Source organism: Chiloscyllium plagiosum, chromosome 11 (assembly GCF_004010195.1).
Source record: "Chiloscyllium plagiosum isolate BGI_BamShark_2017 chromosome 11, ASM401019v2, whole genome shotgun sequence".
NCBI classification, from domain to species: Eukaryota; Metazoa; Chordata; class Chondrichthyes; order Orectolobiformes; family Hemiscylliidae; genus Chiloscyllium; species Chiloscyllium plagiosum.
In genome coordinates, this window is record NC_057720.1 from 68,101,354 (window position 1) to 68,121,816 (window position 20,463).

Consider the following 20,463-nt stretch of genomic DNA (forward strand, 5'->3'; position numbering starts at 1 on the left):
AGGGAAACTGTGTGGGGAGAGAGAGATGGCGGGAGGTGTGTCATTTTGAGACGGTGCCTGGGCTCCTATCGATATCCAGGATTGTTCTCGGCAGCATTTCAGTAAGCCGAGTTCACTTTTAATCACTGTGAACAAAAGATGCGATCAGTGTTGGAAACACGTCTTTGATCAAATGTTTCTATCGGGACCTCACGATCTCCTTCGGATAATCCGATATTCAGATAATTGATATTCGGTTTCTCTGTAGTAGGGGCAAGTGATCAAATTTAGGAAGATGTAATTCACGTGGTAAATCGAAGACTCGAGGCACAAGAGAAAAGTATTAATTCAGGAAATGATAAACGGGATGCAAAGTGATGAAAAGTACAAATCCAAAGTGAAAGTAAGCATGCAAGTGCAGCAGGTAGTGAAGAAAGCAAATGGTTTGTTGGACTTCTTAGTGAGAGGATTTGAGTACAGGGCCTTGATGAAACTACATCTAGAGTATTTTGTGCAGTTTTGGTCTGAGAAAGAATATTTTTGCTATGGAGGGAATGTGTACTGATTCTTGAGATGGCGCGATCGATATATGAAGGAAGACTGGATTGATTAGGATTGTATTCAGCGGAGTTTAGAACAATGATGAGGGATCCCATCGAAACCAATAAAGTTCTAAAAGGACCAGACAGGGTAAACATAGGAAGGATGTTGCTGAGGACTGGAGAGTTCAGAACCAAAGATCACAGTTTAAGGGTATTGGTTGGGCCATTTAAGAATGGGATAAGGAGAAATGTCTTCATCCAGAGAGTGGTGAACCTATGTAATTCTTTGCCACAGAAAGTGGTTGAGACAAAAATATTGGATGTTTTTAAGAAGGGGTTAAATATAGCACTGGGGCTAATAGAGTCAAAGGGCAGAGAGAGAAAGTGAGACATGGTATTGAGTTGATTGATCAGTCACAATCAAATTGAATGTCCAGAGCAGGACATCCAAGGGCTGAATGTCCTACTCCTATTTTGACGTTTTTAAAACCAACAGAAAAAGTAACAAAAAGAATAAACCTAAAGATTCTATATCTGAATGCATGTAACTAACATTAGAAGAAAACAGATTACCTGACAGTGCAAATAGAAGTGAATAAGTATGATCTGGTATCCATTAGACATAACTGTAGGATGACATAGATTGGTACCTGCGTATTGAAGGGTACAGGCACTTAAAATAGGAAACAAGGAAAAGATGGAAAGGTGACATTTATTAATAGAGAGGAACCTAAGCTTAAAAACCCAGTATGTGGAAACAGTTTGAGTGGAGATATGATAAAGGCAAGAAGTACTTCTGGTTTTGTGTACATGGGAGGGTGGAGCATGAAGAAGGAAATAATGGGAACTTTTCAGAAAAACATGGTGGTAAACATGGGATATTTTAGTATATACGTAAACTGGGAAACTCAGATAGACAAAGGTACCGGATAAAGACTTCATAAATTTGTATTTGCAATAGTTTCTTCAAATAGCATGTTCTGAAACCTGTGGGAGAGCAAGCTATATTAGAGTCATGGATATGTACAGCATAGAAACAGACCCTTCGGTCCTACTCATCCATGCCAACCAGTTATCCTAAACTAAACTAGTTCCATTTGCCAGCACTTAGCCCATATCCCTCTAAACCCCTTCTATTCATATACCCATCCATCTGCCTTTTAAATGCTGTAATTGTACCAGCCTCCACCACTTCCTCTGGCAGCTTATTCCATACAGGCACCACCTTCTGCGTGAAAAGGTTGCCCCTTAGGTCTTTTTTATATTTTTCTCCTCTCACCCTAATCCTATGCCATCTAGTTCTGGACTCCCTTGCACCACGGAAAAGACTTTGTTTATTTATTCTATCCATGTCCCTCTTAATTTTATAAACCACTGTAAATTCACCCCTCAGCTCCAGGGAAAACAGCCCCAGCCTGGTCAGCCTCTCCCAATAGCTCAAATCCTCCAACACTGGCAACATCCTTGTAAATCCTTTCTGAGCCCTTTCAAGTTTCACAACATGCTTTTGATAGGAAGGAGACCATGATTGCACACAGTATTCCAAAAGTGGGCGGCACAGTGACTCAGTGGTTAGCACTGCTGCCTCACAGCTCCAGGGACCCAGGTTCGATTTCAGCCTTGGGTGACTGTCTGTGTGGAGTTTGCACATTCTCTCCATGTCTGCGTGGGAATCTAATCTAATCTAAGTGGCTTAACCATTATTCTGCACAGCCGCAACATGACCTCCCAATTCCTATACTCAATGCACTGACCAATAAAGGAAAGCATACTTAACACCTCCTTCATTGTCCTATCTATCTGCGGCTCTACTTTCAAGGAGCAATGAACCTGCACTCCAAGGTCTCTTTGTTCAGCAACACTCCTTAGGACCTTACCATTAAGTGTATTAGTCCTGCTCTGATTTCTTTTCCTAAAATGCAGCACTTCACAATTATCTAAATTAAGCTCCGTCTACCACTCCTCAGCCCATTGACCCATTTGATCGATATCCCATTTTATCCTGAGGTAACCTTCATTGTCCACTACACCTCCAATTTTGGTGTCATCTGTAAACTTACTAACAATACCTCCTATGTTCACATCCAAATAATTTATGTAAATGACAAACAAGTAGTGGACTTAGCACCAATCATTGGGGCACACCACTGGTCACAGGCCTCCGGTCTGAAAAGCAATCCTCCACCCTCTGTCTTCTACCTTCGAGCCAGTTCTGTATCCAAATGGCTAAGGTATTGTGCAATATAATAGGACTAATTAATACGCTCATCGTGAAGATGCCCCTAGCTAGCAGTAACCATAATAAAATTGAGTTTTCCATTCTGTTGAAAGATTTGTAAGCCTGAGACTACTTATAAAAACTTAATAAGGGCAATTCTGAGGGCATGAAAGCAGAGCTGGTTGAAATGAATTAGCAAATTAGTTTGAAGAATAAGTGAATAAAGATGCAGTGGTAAATATTTAAGGGGATATTTCAGAATACAAAAAATATATAGATTCCAATGAATAAAAAAAAAATTTGAAGTACAAACCCGTCATCCATAATTTACTAGAAGGATATTAAAATAAGTATATAATTGTGCAAGCACAGGTGTCAGGTCAGATGATTGGACGCTTTTTTTTAAAAAGGTCAAGAACAATTAATAAGGAGGGAAAAATGAAAGTATTGATGAAAGCTAGCCAGAAATTTAAGAGATTGTAAGAGTTTGTATATTTTAAGAAAAAAATGTGAACAAATTAAGGGTTAGTGCAATAGAAAGTGAGTTTGCAGAATTGATAATAGAAAATAACATGACAGGTGACTAATTGTTCAGGTGTTTTGCATCTGGCTTTACAGAAAAGGAATATGCCAGTAACAGCTATACATTTGGAAATGGTCGGGGTTGGTGATGAGGAACTGAGGAAAACCGAAATCACCAGAGAGGTGGTACTGAATGATTTGTTGGAGCTGTAGACTAACAAATACCCAGGTTTCAATGGATTTCATCCTAAAGTCTTTAAAGAAATATCAAGCAAGATAATTGAAGCATTGGTTTTAATTTTTCAAAACTGCTTAGATTCAGTTTAAGTCCCATTAGACTGGAAGAACACAAATGTAACTCGCTTATTCAAAAAGGGAGGCAAACAGGAATCAGGAAACTACAGGCACAAGGAAAATGTTAGAAGTTTTTAAAAAATAATATCTAGCAAGCTACTTGGATAGGTTCTGACTACTTGGATTTGTGGAAGGGCAATCATGTTTAACGAATCTATTAGAATTCGTTTGAGGAAATAACATGCTGTGAGTAAGGCAGAACCATGATGTACTGTACTGTGAATTTTTAGAATGTGTTTTAATAAAGTGTCACATGGAAGGATATTGCAGGTTATAAAAGCTCATGGTATGGTGGATAGTAAATTAGTATCAATCGAACACTGGCTGGCTAACAGAAAGCAGAGAGTAGACATTAATGGGTCCTTTTCTGTTAAGCAAGATTTAACTTGGACCTGTGTGGTTGGAACAGGGATCAGTTCTCGGATCTCAACTGTTTACAAGACTTGGATGAAAGGACGGGATGATGTGTTTACTAAATTTACCGATGACAGAAAGAACGTTAGAAAAGGGAATTGTGAAGATGATGTTAGGTGACCACAAAAAGATATAGATAAGTTATGTGTATAGGAGAAGGTCTGACAAATGGAGTACAATGTGAGGAAGCATGTAAATTTCCCTTTTGGTAGGGAGAATAAAAAGAAGCATTTTTTTTACCAAAACTTCAATTTCTGTAGTCATCCAGCATTGCCTGCACCTACCAGCCTTGCCCTTTACTCTGACAGGAACATACTCTCTCTGGACTCTTGTTATCTCTTTTTTGAAGGCTTTTCATTTCCCAGCAGTTCCTTTACCTGCAAATTTCTGCCCCAATCAACTTTTGAAAGTTCTTGCCTAATACTTTCAAAATTGGCCTTCCTCCAATTTAGAACTTTGACGATTATATCCGGTCTATCCTTTTCATCACTATTTTAAAACTGATAGAATTATGGTCACTGGCCCCTAAAGTGCTCCCCACCTGACGCCTTAGTCCCCTGCCCTGCCTTATTTCCCAAGAGTAGGTCAAGTTTTGCACCTTCTCTAGAAGGTACATCCAATTTTCTCATACACATTTAATAAATTATTCTCCATCCAAGCCCTTAAAACTATGTCAGTCCAAGTCTATGTTTGGAAAGTTAAAATCTCTGACCATTACCACCCTGATGTTCTTACAGATATCTGAGATGTCCTTACAAATTTGTTTCTCAATTTCCCACTGCTTATTGTGGGATCTTTAGTACAATCCCAATAAAGTGATCATCACTTTCTTATTTCTCAGTTCCACACAAAATAACTTCCTTGGACATTTTAGTTAAGTGAAAGAAGGAAGCATATGTCAGATATAGACGCAGGGATCAAGTGAATCCCTAGAAACTGTAAAGGCAGTAGAAGTATACTTAAGAGGAAAATCAGCAGAGCAATAAGGGACATGAGGTAGCTTTGGCAATTAGGGTTAAGGAGAATCCGAAGGGGTTCTACAAATGCATTAAGGACAAAAGGGTAGCCAGGGAGAGAATTGGGCCACTTAAAGATCAGCAAGGCCATCCATGTGTGGAACCCTAAGAGATGGGGCAGATACTAAACAACTATTTTGCATCCGTGTTTTCTGTGGAGAAGGATATGGAAGCTAGAGAACTTGGAAAGATAAATAGCGACATCTTGAAAAATGTCATATTAGAGAGGAGGAACTGCTGGATGTCTTAAACCACATAAAGATGGATAAATCCCTGGGATTTGATCAGGTGTACTCGAGAACTCTGTGGGAAGCTAAGGAAGTGATTGCTGGGCCCCTTGCTGAGATATTTTTCTCATCAATAGCCACAGATGAGGTGCTAGAAGACTGAAGGTTGTCTAACGTGGTGCCATACTTAAGAAAGGTGGTAAGGAAAAGCCAGTGAACTATTGACCTGTGAGCCTGACGGTGGATAAGTTGTTGGTGAAAGTTTTGAGGGACAGGATTTACATGTATTTGGGAAGGCAAGGACTAATTCGGGATAGTCAATATGGCTTTTTGCATGGGAAATCATGTCTCATTAACTTGATTGAGTTTTTTGAAGAAGTAACAAAGAGGATTGATCAGGGCAGAGTGGTGGACTTGATCTATATGGACTTCAGTAAGGCATTCGACAAGATTCCTCATGGTAGACCAGCTGACAAGGTTACAGTGAGAACTAGCCATTAGGATACAGAATTGACTCGAAGGTAGAAGACAGAGGTTGGAGGTGGAAGGTTGCTTGTCAGGCTGGAGGCCTGTAATGAGTGGTGTGCCACAAGGATTGATGCTGAGTCCACTGCTTTCTGTCATTTTATATAAATTATTTGAATGTGACCATTGGAGGTATGGTTAGTAAGTTAGCAGGTGACACCAAAATTGGAGGTGTAATGGACAGCAAAGAAGGTTACCTCACTATAATGGGACCTTGATCAGATGGGCCAAGGAGTGGCAGATGGACTTTAATTTAGATAAATGTGATATGCTGCATTTTGGAAAGGCAAATCAAGGCACAACATTTACTCTTACTTAATGGTAAGATCCTGGAGAGTGTAGGTTCATAGTTCCTTGAAAGTGGAGTCACAGGTAGACAGGATAGTGAAGAAGGCATTTGGGGTATGCTTGCTATTGGTCAGTGCATTGAGTACAGGAGTTGGGAGATCATATGCAACTATACAGGACGTTGGTTAGGCCACTTTTGGAATATTGTATGCAATCCTGGTTTCCCTGCTATAGGAAGGATGTTGTAAAGCCTGAAGGATTCAGAAAAGATTCACAAGGATGTTGCCAGGGTTAGAGAGTTTGAGCTATAGGGAGAGGCTGGGGCTATTTTCCCTGGAGTGTCGGAGGCTGAGGAGTGACCTTATATAGGTTTATTAAAATTAGGATTGGGATGAATAGCCAAGGTCTTTATCCCAGGGTCCAAAACTAGAGGGTATAAGGTTAAGGTGAGAGGGGAAAGATTTAAAAGGGACCTAAGGGGTAACTTGTTCACACAGAGGGTGGTGCATGTGTGGAACAAGCTGCCAGAGAAAGTGGTAGAGGCTGCTACAATTGCAACATTTAAAAGGCACCTGGATGAGTATAGGAAGAGTTTAGAGGGATATGGTCCAAATGCTGGCAAATGGAACTACATTAATTTAGGATTTCTGGTCAGCCTGGACGAGTTGGACCAAAGGGTCTGTTTTCATGCTGTGTGACTCTATTTGTCTAATTTGTCAGGGATGGCAGAGGGTTCTAGGTATCCTATAGCACAAATTACAAAAGGCTTCTATGCAAGGACAGCAAGTAAATAGGAACGCCAGTAGAATGTTATTGTTTATTGTGAGAAGAACTGAAGACAAAACAAGGAAGTTATGTTTTGGTTATACTAGACACTGGTTTCATGACCAGTTTTGGAAAGTGCACAGATACTTGAGCCCCACTACTCTCAGGGTCATCACAAAAATTCAAAATTTAATTGAATGACTCAGTCTCGACTTTACTTGATGGATAGACTCAGTATACTCTGATAGAATACACTGACCAGCTTTCTATACTTAAAATGATCGAATATTTATTACTAATAAATCAATTCTAACTATAGACAAAATAAATCTGAATTACGTGTATAACTCCACTAGCTGAAACTAACTTCTTTTTAAACTGCTAACACAGCCAAACAAACATGCATGTTATAGTTGGTGGAAAAGAAATTGAGGAAACATAGTTAATTAGCACCAGTCTACAGGATTCAATGAGATGTCCCTTTTGTGTGCATTTGTTATCTCTAATCATTTTATTTTATGTACTTATGGAGAAGCTTACTGTATGTTTTTATACTTTTTGCAAGTAGACTATTTTCCCTTCCAAATTAGTCTCCTTTGCTGAATTTTAAACTGCTCCCATTCCTCAGTATTGCTTTTTCTAGCAACTGTATATGCTTTATCTTTGTATCTAATAATATTCCTAAGTTTTCTGTTTAGCCATAGTTAGGCCACTTTTCCCATTGTGCTCTTTCTCCTGAAAGGAGTGTTTAACTGTTCTAATGCATGTATTCATTCCTTATATATTAGCCATTGCCTAACTGCTGTTATGCCTTTAATAAACCTACCTAATATATCACAGCCAATTCACTTCTCATACCTTAAAAGTTTCTTTTGATCAGATTTAAGACCCTAGTTTCAGATTGGAAACTTCCCTTTCTGACCTGAGGATGAGTTCCTTCTTGTTATGGTCATTGTCTTTCCTAAAGGATCTCTTACCACAAATAGAAACACATTTTCTGCATTTATAGCTCTCTTCTACTGCCATTACCTCTCCCTTTGTCTTTTGTTCTGGGTGCCTTCATCATCTGTTCCACTTGCTCCTTCTCCCACTTTGGCACCAGAATAAAATCTATAATTTTCCAGCTTTGAAAAAAATCACATTGGACCGAAATGTTACCTCTGTTTCTCTTTCTACTGATGCTTCCAGACCTTCTGAGCTTCTCCAGCATTTTGAACTCCAAATTGCCATCATTCCTCCACTGTATTTTGCTTTTATAAGATTATTAGTAACTTCCTCTCATTGTTCAAAACCATATCTTGGAAAGCCTGTTCCCTAGTTTGTTCGTCAATGTACAGATCTAAACAAAAACCGGTACACACTTCAAGAATTCACCTGCCACAGTGTTATTGCAAATGTGATTTGAGCAATCTATATGTGGATTAAAGTCTAATATGATTACTGTGACACACATCAGAATTTACACCAGAATTTTTGTGACAATATGGGTGTCATTCCTAAAGATTGAAAATCCTCAGATATTTAGTTCCTTGCTTTGGTCACTCTGTAGGCCTGTCTCTGTATGGCAATCACATCTTACCTATTTACAACAATTTGCATTATTATGAATGTTCTGTGCTTTCCTATGTGTTATCTTTCAGCTTGTCTTTTTGACACTTTTGTACCTTTTTGTACTACAGCCCTATTTGCTGCTGATCCTTATTTTATTCTGCCTTTCACCTGTGGTTTCTACTTTTCGATCTTTCATTTCCATCCTCCTTCCCCTCATCCCTGTCTCCCAACTCACGTTCCCTTCCCCAAGCTGTTTATAGCCTTTCCCACAATACTAGTGAACACCTCTGTAAGGTCCAGCTGCTGTGGAACCCATCCAGCTTGTACAGATCTTATCTTTGGAATTGGTCCCAATTCCTCAAGAATCTACATTCCTCTCACCTGTATCATCCCTCCAGAAACTGTCTATTCAACTGTCTATTCTAATCTACCTGATCTAATTAGCATGTGGCAGTGGGAGTGATTCTTAGATTGCTACGTTTGAGGTCCTGGTTTGTAATTTATTTCCTAGCTCCTTATATTCTGCTTGCAGGATGTCATCCTTGTTTTTCCCTATGATATCGGTGCAGAATTGGATGCCCCTTTTTTTTTATTGGCTACTACACAGAATGCAATTGATGATGTTTGCCTTTGATTAATAGCTCCATATTTGGAATACTTTTAGGGACAATAAATATTTTTAGGAGTTAAGGTTCTTGAACATCCCTTTAAATTGAATTATTTATTAGAAAAAGCACTGAACTAATGGTCATGCCTAATAGGTGAGTTGGAACATGAAGCCCAGAAGGATAAATTGTAATCAGTATTAACAGCTGTTCCACCTAAGGTTTTTGAGACAAAGAACCTTTCTTTATTTGTCATATTAGCTGTGGTACATCAGTATTTCTACATTGTACTCATTGCAAGTGATCTTGATCGTCTGTCATGCACAGATCTCACTAGAACAATAACAGTGATTATGGTTGTTGCCAAATTAATGGGACAACACTATTGATTTATAGAGCGATGTTTACAAAGTAACTGATAGTGCTATAACTCTGCTTGAACATTGCTGGAGAACGGAAGAACAAGCTTGTTGAATTTTAATGAGACTCCATTATATCCAATACTTGGTGTTTTGCTTCATCATGTACTCATGCTTCGATCAACAAAATGTGTTTCTAACTGATAGTCCAGAGAGACTTTCATATTCTAATATTGCGTGGTTGTAACAGAATTCTGTAATCCCTCTATCCATGGAATTGTGAATATAGCTTTAACGAAAATATGGAATTCAATTTTGCGTGTTAAGTTTAGAATCTCTATGAAAAGGTTTGTGAAAAAGCAGCAGTGTGTTAATCAGGCAAACTCAGTCAGGTTGTGGCAACATAAGACCATAAGAAACAGGAACAGGAATAGGCTTTTTGGCTCATTGAGCCTGCTCTGCCATTCAATAGGATCATGACTGATCCAGCATTCCTCAGGTCAATTTTCCTGCCCTTTCCCTAATTCCCCTACTGATCAATAATCTAGCTGTCTCAGCCTGAAATATACGCAATGATCTGCCCCCTTAGCTTTCTGTGGCAAGGAGTTCCAAGACACTCAAACCTCTAAGAGGCAAGTGGGACTATTTCAGTTTGGGAACATGGTTGGTGTGGATAGAAGGGTCTGTTTCCATGCTTTGTGATGCTATTAAATTGACACCTTTTTTATTCTGAAACTATGTCCTCTGGTCTTAGACTTTCCCATGAGAGGAAACATTCTCTCATCATTGACCCTGTCAAGCTCCTTAAGAATCCTACATGTTTCAATTGTATTACTATTCATCTTTCTAAACTCCAGTGACTGGAGTCCCAGCCTGTGCTCATAAGACTAGGAATCATCCTACTGAACCTTCTTTGAACTTTCTCCAAATAAATAATATTTTTCCTTAAATAAGGGGATCAAAACTGCTCTCACTCTTCCAGATGTGGTCTCACCAGCACCTTGTATCATTGCAGTAAGACTTCTCTACTCTTACACTCCAACCCCCTTGAAATAAGGGCCAACATTCCATTAGCCTTTCTGGTTACCTGCTGCACCTGTGTGCTAGATTTCTGTGTTTTATGCACAAGGATCCCCAAGTTCTTTTGTGTTGCAGCTTTCTGCAGTTTTTCTCCATTTAAGGTATATTCTGTTCTTTTATTCTCCCTTCCAAAATGAACAAATTTGCATTTTCTCACTTTTTACTCCATTTACCAATTTTTTGCTGACTTAAGTAACCTATTGATATCTCTCTGTAAACTGTTTGTATCACTTTTACAACCTTTCTTTCCACCTATTTTAGTTCATCTGCAAATTTGGCTCCAGTGCATTCATTTTCTGTCTCATTAATGTATACTGTAAACAGTTGCAGTCCCAGCACTGATCCCTGTGGAAATCCACTGGTCATGGGTCTCCAACCTAAAAAGATAACCCATTATTCCCACTTGCTGTTTCTTGCATATCAGCCAATTCTCTATTCATGCCAAAATCTTACGATGTAGTCTTTTGTGAGATACCTTGTCAACCATCTTCTGGAAGTCCCAAGTACAACATGTCTATTGGTTCCCCTCTATCCACTCTGCTTGAGACTTCCTCAAAAAGCCCCAATAAATTAGTCAAATGCAATTTTCCTTTCATGAAGGCATGCTGTCTCGAGTTAATTAGATTATGATTTTCCAAATGTTCTGTTAATACTTCGTTAGTATTTGGTTCCAGTACTTTTCCAACAATAAATATTAGGTTCTATCCTATAGTTACCTGCTTTTGGCCTCCCTCCCTTATTGAATAGGATGTCACGTTAGTAGTTTTCCAAACCTCTGACATTCCTCTAGAATCCAACAACGTTTGGAATTTTGCAACTGATGCATGCATTATCTCTGTAACTACCTCCTTTAGGATCCTCTGATGCAAGCCTTCAGGGCCATGGAACTTTACTGCCATTAGCCCCATTTGTTTGTCAAATTCTTCTTCTGTTGTGATGGTACTTAATTTCTCTCCCATATTCTTTATTATTAATGGGATGTTCGAAGTATCTTCTACTGTAAAGACTGATATAAAATATCTATTTATTTCCTCTGCTATTTCCTCTTCCTAAAACTGTCTCCCAGATTTATTTTCTAAGGGCCTTTGTTCACTTTGATCTCTCTCTTCCTCTTTATATTTAAAGAAGCACCTATTGCCAATTTTCATATTCCTCACTAGTTGTATAGCTCCTTTACAGTGCTGTATGGGGTGACACAGTGGCTCATTGTTCAGCACTGCTGCTTCACAGTGCAGGGACCTGGGTTCGATTCTAGTCTCAGTTGTGTGGAGTTTGTGCATTTTCCCCATATCTATGTGGGTTTCCTACAAAAATGTGCAGGGTAGGTAGACTAGCCATGGGGGGAATTGCAGAGTTTTGGGATGGGAGGGTAGTGGGGTTTGGCTGGGATGTTCTTCGGAGGGTTGATGTGAACTCAGTGGGCTGAACAGCCTGCTTTCACGCTGTATGGATTCTATGATAGTTGTTCTGGTTGTTCAAGTACATATAAATGTAGATCAAACTCTCCAGTAAGTTGCCGCTTAAAACACTGCCACCTTGGGTACAATTAGTGATAGAATTAATGTTCTCCCCCTTCTGGCTCACCATTATCTCCAACTTCAACTTCACAGCACCATTATCAAACTCAAGCAATGTGATTTTTATTATATGGTATTCCACTCAGCAGTTATTCAGATGAAGGTTACAAAATTGATGTCCAAATTTTTGAAGTTGTATGCAGGCTTGTGTTGTCCGTGTATCCCAGGTAGGTTTAAGACCCCAAGCCCCATGAGTGAAAATGCATTGTGCTCATCTTACAAACTTGTAACATTTTAATTCATAATAGTGTTTACAAATATTGTAATTCATTTCATTTGCAATCATGTTTTAACTGGCAAATTTTGTTATATTGTTCAGCTGTTTCTCTCAGATACAGTTTGCATTTCAATATCTGTGCAGACATCATTAAAGATATATAGGCTAACATTGTGCAGGGACCAGGTCAAAAATATTGTATAAATTACTCTATGGTTTTAGCAGGAAACTAATATAATTGTTTTCTGTGTGCTTTTATCGCAGACGTTGTACCGGAGCAAGATGTTGTTGAAGCTCCTGCAGTCTTGAATGAGGAACACACGCACCAGGAGATAAAGGGGCAGAAAATATTGGCAACACCAGCTGTACGCAGACTCGCCATGGAGAACAATGTAGGTTTTGAGATATTCTCTTGATAAGTTGGCCTTTGCTTATCCTGTTATCAGACACTAATAGGCTGGTTCACATCTGTTGCTGGACTAAAATGACATACTTGTTTTTGAAAGGTTTTCCAGTTTCTAGGATACGGTGAAAAGTTTTTGATTTAAGATTGTATATTAAGCATACAATGTTATTTGCTGTCAGTGTTCTTCTTTGTAAAAGAAAAACTACCCTACAGAAATGCATTAGCTTAATGCAAACGTTGCCATGGATGCTAAAAGATTTTAAATACTGCAATGTCAGTGTTTGAGAAGATACCACACGTAAAACAGATCCAAACAATAGTGTTTAGGTTGTTATTCAAAGATTCCAGATTATCTGATTATTGTATGAGAAGTTTTTGTACTGTAACTGAAGTGATTTACAGGTTATCATTGTTCACATAAAGTTCTTACTGCCATTAAATCTCTTGGCTTCATACAGATCCCATTGAATAGTGACAGTTTCTTGGTGTTTCATTGTAACGTTTGCAGCCCAAGTTGTAGTTCAGACTAGCTTCATTAAAATAGAAAATTCTGGAAGTATACCACAGGTTGGTAATGATCTGTATAGGAAAAAAATGTCATAGAGTAATTGAATACAGCAGAAAAGATTGCCATTGAGCCAATTTAATCTGCTTCAGCACCTTGGAAGTGTTTTTCAAATAGTCCCAATCTCCTCACTTGCCCCGTATCTTGTTCTATCATTCTAAAAGGAACTTCTCCAATGCTATTTTGAAGGCTATTATTGAATCTTTATCCAACACCCTTTCAAGCAGTGAATTCTAAACCCTATGTATGTAGTGTCACATGTCAGCTCTTTAACTTTGGCCAATCACTTCCTCTGACTATTGACCTTTCCTGCAATTCATGATTTTAAACAGGTTTATTGAATCTCTGCTTAAGTTTCTCTGATCAAAGGAGAACAACGTCAGCCTCTCCACAATATATAATATATAACGAATCCCTTAGTCCTAGAACTATTGGAGTAAATCTCATCATACCTCTCCAATGCCACCAACTAATGTGCGGTGCCCATAATTAGACATTGTACTCCAGTTGGGACTAAACAGATGTGTTATGTCAATAACTTCATGGCTTTTGTACTCCATACATGCACCTATGCAACTTGAAATACAGTATGCTTTGCTAATCTGTGCTGCCATTTCAAAAATTTGTGCACAATCTTTTAGAGTTGTATCATTTAGCATGTGTTATTCTCTTCATTCTTCCTACAAGAGTGAATCATATTTCACATAGCAGATGAAAATCACCCATTCTACCAGCATGTCTTATGTCTTTTTGAAATTGTTACTTCTCTTGGTTTTCCTCTAAAGATCAATTCTGGATCCTTTCTTTCTCATCTATATGCAATTTCATCCAAAATGTAGCTTTAGTTTTTACATGTATGCAGACAAGGCTTATCTCTAGCTCTCTTGACTATTCAAATGTTACTAAATTGTTAGATTGCTTCTCACAGATGCAAATTTCCTGCAATTAAATGTTGGGAAAACCAAAGCTATTACATTCTGTCCTCTTTACAAACTCGGTTCCCTATCTATTGACTCCATCCTTCTTTTCGACAACTATCTAAAGCTAAAAAGTTGGTTCACTGTCCACCTCTGTAATATTAGCCAGTCTAACTCCTCTTAGCTGCAAAAACTCTCATTCATGCCTTTGTTACCTCTAGATTTTATTATTCCTGGCTGGTGCTCTGTACCCTAATCCGTTAGCATATATCATCAACACCATTCTCCTAGTACTAAATGCTTAGTCAAATCTCCCCAAATTGTGAAGTCACATCACTTCATGTCAGCTCCAATGAAGAGTCATCTAGACTTAGTGTTGCCTGCTCTCTGTCCATGGTTGCAGCCTGACCTGCTGTGATTTCCAGCATTTCTTTTGTTTTCTGTTATGAATAGAGTTTTTGGTTTTGTTTTCAGAAATCCTGTTGTTTTTATCAATTTGCTCCATGAGGGAGAATTTTTGGGGTGGAGGTGTTGGGGAGGATTTGAAGGGAAGAGAAGATCAGAATGTTGAATAAGGTGGAGATGGAGAAGGCAGTATTGGGAGAGGGTGATAGTAGGGGTTCAAGGATGGAGATTGAATGAGTGGGAGTTGATATTGGTGTTGAAGAACGCCCACTCATTCAATGGAGCATGTTCAACTCCTTTCCCTCCATTCCCTGTGAATAACTGATGACCCTATGCCTTCCCATGGTGTCTGATGAAGCTTGAACTATTAAGATAACTATCACCTTAAAGAATGACAATGTAGACCTACTCATGTCTGAAAGCCAGCAATTCACCACCATGTTTTGTTTTACATCCCTTAGCCAGTTTTGTGGGCAGCACGGTGGCACAGTGGTTAGCACTGCTGCCTCACAGCGCCAGAGACCCGGGTTCAATTCCCGCCTCAGGCGACTGACTGTGTGTAGTTTGCACGTTCTCCCCATGTCTGCGTGGGTTTCCTCCGGGTGCTCCGGTTTCCTCCCACAGTCCAAAGATGTGCAGGTCAGGTGAATTGGCCATGCTAAATTGCCCGTAGTGTTAGGTGCAGGGGTAAGTGTAGGGGTATGGGTGGGTTATGCTTCGGCAGGTCGGTGTGGACTTGTTGGGCCGAAGGGCCTGTTTCCACACTGTTATCTAATCTTGTCCTTTCCCTGCTGCCCTTTCTATTCCATGGTTTCAATTTTATTATCAAGCCTATAATATGGTTATTTATTAGCATCTTTCCAATTTCTGTCTTTGCTTAGCGTAACAGCGTGATGCATAGAGCAGGGCAGCATCAAATTTGTGACCCTCCCTCTGTGACAGCATCAGTTAGAACACCACTGACCTGTTAGTAACTTGGTAATCTGTGTTACACAGCTTAATAGCAAATACTAAATGTGTATTTTTTTAATTCAGATAAAGCTAAGTGAAGTGGTTGGGACTGGAAAAGATGAACGAATCCTCAAAGAGGACATACTGAACTACTTAGCTAAACAAACTGGGGCCATTTTACCACCATCACCTGAGATTAGTCCACCTCCACTAGAATCAGTTCTATCAAAACCTAAAGGGACACCACCGGTTCCTAAACCAATAACTCCAACGTTGGCATTTACTGGAAAAGATAGAACTGAGCCAGTTAAAGGTAACATGTTCTGAATGTTGTAAATTATTCATTAAGTTTAATTGTAATTTTTAAAAGTGGATGATCTGGACAGATGCAGTGGTATAGTGCATTGAAATATTTGTTTTCTTGGCAGAAAGTGGCACAAAGTATCTACTGTTTCTTGTATGGGGATTTCTCACTCAGCTCATTGCTAATGCTGGAAACAATGGCCAAAGGTTTCTGGAATGTTCCTTCTACTTCCCATTTCTTCTAGGTAAAAAGATGAGAAGGCACAAGCATCTGTGGCAAGTTTTCAAGCAGCCAATTCCAGAACCACGAGATGCTCTCTGTGCAGAGTATGTAGTGATGGGCATGGGGAAAATCATTAAAGCATGAAGGGCAGAAGGTGCAAGACATTTTCAAAGATTCTATTTGGCTGCAGTCACTGCTCCATGTAAATCAATTTCAGCCATGAAAATTCACATATGAATTAGTTCGATAAGATTTTTTCATTGTAAGCCTGTAAGATATAAACAACTAAATCCGTGGAATGCTCTCATTCTTAAATATTCTGTAAACAAACTTTACAAAATGTAACAGCCAGGAAACAGCTTGGATACTTTTTGACTACAGGGATCCAGAAGTCTATGGTAAAGACCATGACCTTTGCTCTGAAAATTCCTCATTTTGGCTACTGTGATGAAGTGGATTTAACTCGTCTCGTGATGCTACGAAAAGAGCTGAAAGCTGTGACTGAAGATCGAGGGATCAAGCTCTCTTTCATGCCATTCTTTCTAAAGGTGGGAAGAACAAAATAAATCAGAATGTTGACTGCAGTCAAAAATGAAATTTTCATCTTAAAAGTGTTTGCATTAAAAATAAGAATTTCATGTGCTTCGGGTATTGCAGTGTTGAGTTTTATGCCACTGTGGAACAATTCAGTGCTATTCTTCTCTCAGCATCTACTGAATAACATATGATGCCTGTAGTTTGGGCCTTTTTTTCTTCTAATTTCTTTTTTTTTCTGTTATTGAAGTCTTTCAATCCCATTCATCAAAGTTACTACACATAAATGCATTTGGTAGCTGTATTGATGCCTGAGGCATTCCCTGTAGTCTCTTGATGAATAAATTTTTGACATAGTTCAGAGAGAAAAATCCAAAGTTCACTGTACTAATGACCAATATCTGCAAATATGTTTTAATTGTAGAATTGAAAGGGAAATGTTTCCATGGCAATTTACAATGGTAAACTTTGACCATGGTCAACATATGTTCTTGACAGCTGAACAATTCCACAGAAGATCGCATATAAAACCATGATCAACAAATGTACTTAACAGCCTGAACAGTTCCACAGAAGATTGCATATAAAGTAATACATTTCAAACTTCACTCTTTAGCCATGTAAAGAGTGACAATGATTAGTAGTAATATCTGTGTGATGTGCACTGAAATATTTTAGTTAAACTGTTTGAAACTATTACAGACCCAGTGGTAGATGATTTGGGATAACTGACATTTTCTTGGACCTTTAGACAAATATGAAAATGTGAGGAGCAGTCATAGAGATATACAGGACAGAAACAGACCCTTCAGTCCAACATGTTCATGCTGACCAGAAAGCCTCAATAAAGCTTGTCCCATTTTCTAGCATTTGGCCCACATTCCCCTAAACATTTTCTACTCATATACCCATCCAGTCATATGAAGTACAATCCATTTCATTTATTTTAAGATTTTAAAAAAAGCTTCTAAAATTGTATAAATGTATTCCACTGAATTTGTTTGTTGCTTGATTTTAATAGGCAGCATCTTTGGGTTTGCTACAGCATCCTATCCTAAATGCTTCTTTGGATGAAAACTGCCAATTTATAACTTATAAGGTAAGGAAATTATAAGTGGCACACATGAAGCTTAAAAATGATTATTAAGGCAAACATCTTGCTTTTGTGGGTACTCTAAATATTAATAAACCTTAAGTTTCAATTATTTCCATTTTATAAATGATTTCTTCAAATTCATTTGTAACTTATTTTGATTAATGTGACATGATTTAGTTCAGCACTAAAATTTATATCTGAGGAAACTTGAATTTCCCTTCAACAAAAACTGTTCAATTGAATTCCAGACTCTCATGTGTATGTACCTTTTGGATACGTTCTGTGCTGAACTTTATTACCTAAAAGAACAATTACTTGTAAGCTAACAATGGCAAACAAGGTTCAAAGCTGTATTTGGACAACTTTATCTGAAATTAGACATGTAGCATTCTCATAGAAGAACACATTGTGATTTCAGTTTTTTAATCAGATAACATATCCCTTAAATAATTAATCTAACAAGACCCTGTTGATGTGTTTTCTTTTAAAGTTAATGATTAAGTAATGGAAATTGGTTCATGTTCATAGCTATTTAACTTTTACTATACGGTCTACTGTTTGTGCCGAATCACTGTTTATCCTTGAAAATCAAATGTGTACAAATATCTTGAAATGTGACCAGAAAGATATGGTAGTTACATTTGACTACTTTTAATGTCAGAATGTAATATAGTTCAAAATGTGTGATTAACATTTTTAACTGATTGGGGGCAGATGTTCGCAGGTAAAGGGACGGCTGGAAAATGGGACACCTTCAGAAATGAAATAACAAGAGTCCAGATACAGTATATTCCTGTTAGGGTGAAAGTAAAGGATGGCAAGTATAGGGAATGCTTGATCACTAAAGAAATTGAGGGTTTGGTTAAAAGAAGGAAGTATATGTCAGGTATAAACAGGATAGATTGAGTGAATCGTTAGAGGAGTATAAAGGCATTAGGAGTATACTTAAGAGGGAAATCAGGAGGGCAAAAAGGGGACATGAAATAGCTTTGGCAAATAGAGTTAAGGAGAATCCAATGGGTTTTTACAAATACATTAAGGACAAAAGGGTAACTAGGGAGAGAATAGGGCCCCTCAAAGATCAATAAGGCAGCCTTTGTGTGGAGCTGCAGGAGATGGGGGTGATACTAAACGGGTTTTTTGCATCAATTTTTACTGTGGAAGAAGACATAGAAAATAGAATGTAGGGAAATATATGGTGACATCTTGAAAAAATGTCCATATTACAGAGGAGGAAGTGCTGGATGTCTTGAAATGTATAAAAGTGGATAAAACCACTGGACCTGATCAGGTATAACCTCAAACTCTGTGGGAAGCGAGGGAAATTATTGCTGGGCCTCTTGCTGAGATAATTGTATCATCGATAGTTACAGGTGAGGTGCCGGAAGACTGGAGGTTGGCTAATGTGGTGCCACTGTTTAAGAAGGGTGGTAAGGATAAGCCAGGGAACTGTAGACCAGTGAGTCTGACATCACTGGTGGGCAAATTGTTGGAGGGAATCCTGAGGGACAGGATGTACATGTATATGGAAAGGCAAGGACTGATTAGGGATAGTCAACATGGTTTTGTGCATGGGAAATCATGTCTCACAAACTTGATTGAGTTTTTTGAAGAAGTAACAAAGAGGTTTGATGAGGGCAGAGCAGTAGATGTGATCTATATGGACTACAGTAAGGCGTTCGACAAGGTCCCCATGGGAGACTGGTTAGCAAAGTAAGATATCATAAAATACAGGGAGAACTTGCCATTTGAATACAGAACTAGCTCCAAGGTAGAGGGTGGTGGTAGAGGGTTTTTCAGACTGGAGGCCTGTGACCAGTGGAGTGCCACAAGGATCGATACTGGGTCCTTTACTTTTCATGTTTTATATAAATGATTTGGATGTGAGCATAAGAGATACATTTAGTAAGTTTGCAGATAACATCAAATTTGGAGGTGTAGTGGACAGCGAAGAAGGTTACCTCAGATTACAACTGGATCTTGATGAGATGGGCCAATGGGCTGAGAAGTGGCAGATGGAGTTCAATTTAAATAAATGTGAGTTGCTGCATTTTGGGAAAGCAAATCTTAGCAGGACTTATACACTTAATGGTAAGGTCCTAGGGAGTGTTGCTAAACAAAGAGACCATGGAGTGCAGATTCATAGCTCCCTGAAAGTGGAGTCACAGGTAGATAGGATAGTGAAGAAGGCATTTGGTATGCTTTCCTTTATTGGTCAGAGTATTGAGTACAGGAGTTCGGAGGTCATGTCGCAGCTGTACAGAACATTGATGAGACCACTTTTGGAATATTGCGTGCAATTCTGGTCTCCTTCCTTTTGGAAGGATGTTGTGAAACTTGAAAGGGTTCAGAAAAGATTTACAAGGATGTTGCCAGGGTTGGAGGATTTGAGCTCTTGGTTGAGGTTGAATAGGCTGGGCTGTTTTCCTTGGAGTGTCGGAGGCTGAGGGGTGACCTTATAGAGGTTTATAAAATCATGAGGAGCATGGATAGGATAAATAGACAAAGTCTTTTCCCTGGGGTGGGAGAGTTCAGAACTAGAGGGCATAGGTTTAGGGTGAGAGGGGAAAAATATTAAAGAGACCTGAAGGGCAATGTTTTCTTACAGAGGATGATACGCGTATGCAATGAGCTGCCAGAGAAAGTGGTGGAGGCTAGTACAATTGCAACATTTAAAAGGCATCTGGATGGGTGTATGAATAGGAAGGGTTTGGAGGGTTATAATCTGGCTTAAATGAAAGATAAAATGTATGAACCAGATCAGACTAAATTTTAAAAATACAAATTAGACTCATACTAGAGTACAATAGGGTAACTTGGGAAT

General features: G+C 38.7%; 1 protein-coding gene across 3 annotated transcripts in view; it reads left to right on the forward strand.

The window, feature by feature from the left end:
* Positions 1 to 20,463, forward strand: part of dbt (dihydrolipoamide branched chain transacylase E2) — a 59,246-nt gene that overhangs the window by 31,355 nt on the left and 7,428 nt on the right. For all 3 annotated transcript variants that reach the window (XM_043699688.1, XM_043699687.1, XM_043699689.1), the window contains exons 5-8: positions 12,504 to 12,631; positions 15,568 to 15,796; positions 16,391 to 16,557; positions 17,565 to 17,642. In XM_043699688.1, coding sequence (XP_043555623.1) covers positions 12,504 to 12,631; positions 15,568 to 15,796; positions 16,391 to 16,557; positions 17,565 to 17,642 — 602 coding nt within the window. The remainder of the gene's footprint in view (positions 1 to 12,503; positions 12,632 to 15,567; positions 15,797 to 16,390; positions 16,558 to 17,564; positions 17,643 to 20,463) is intronic.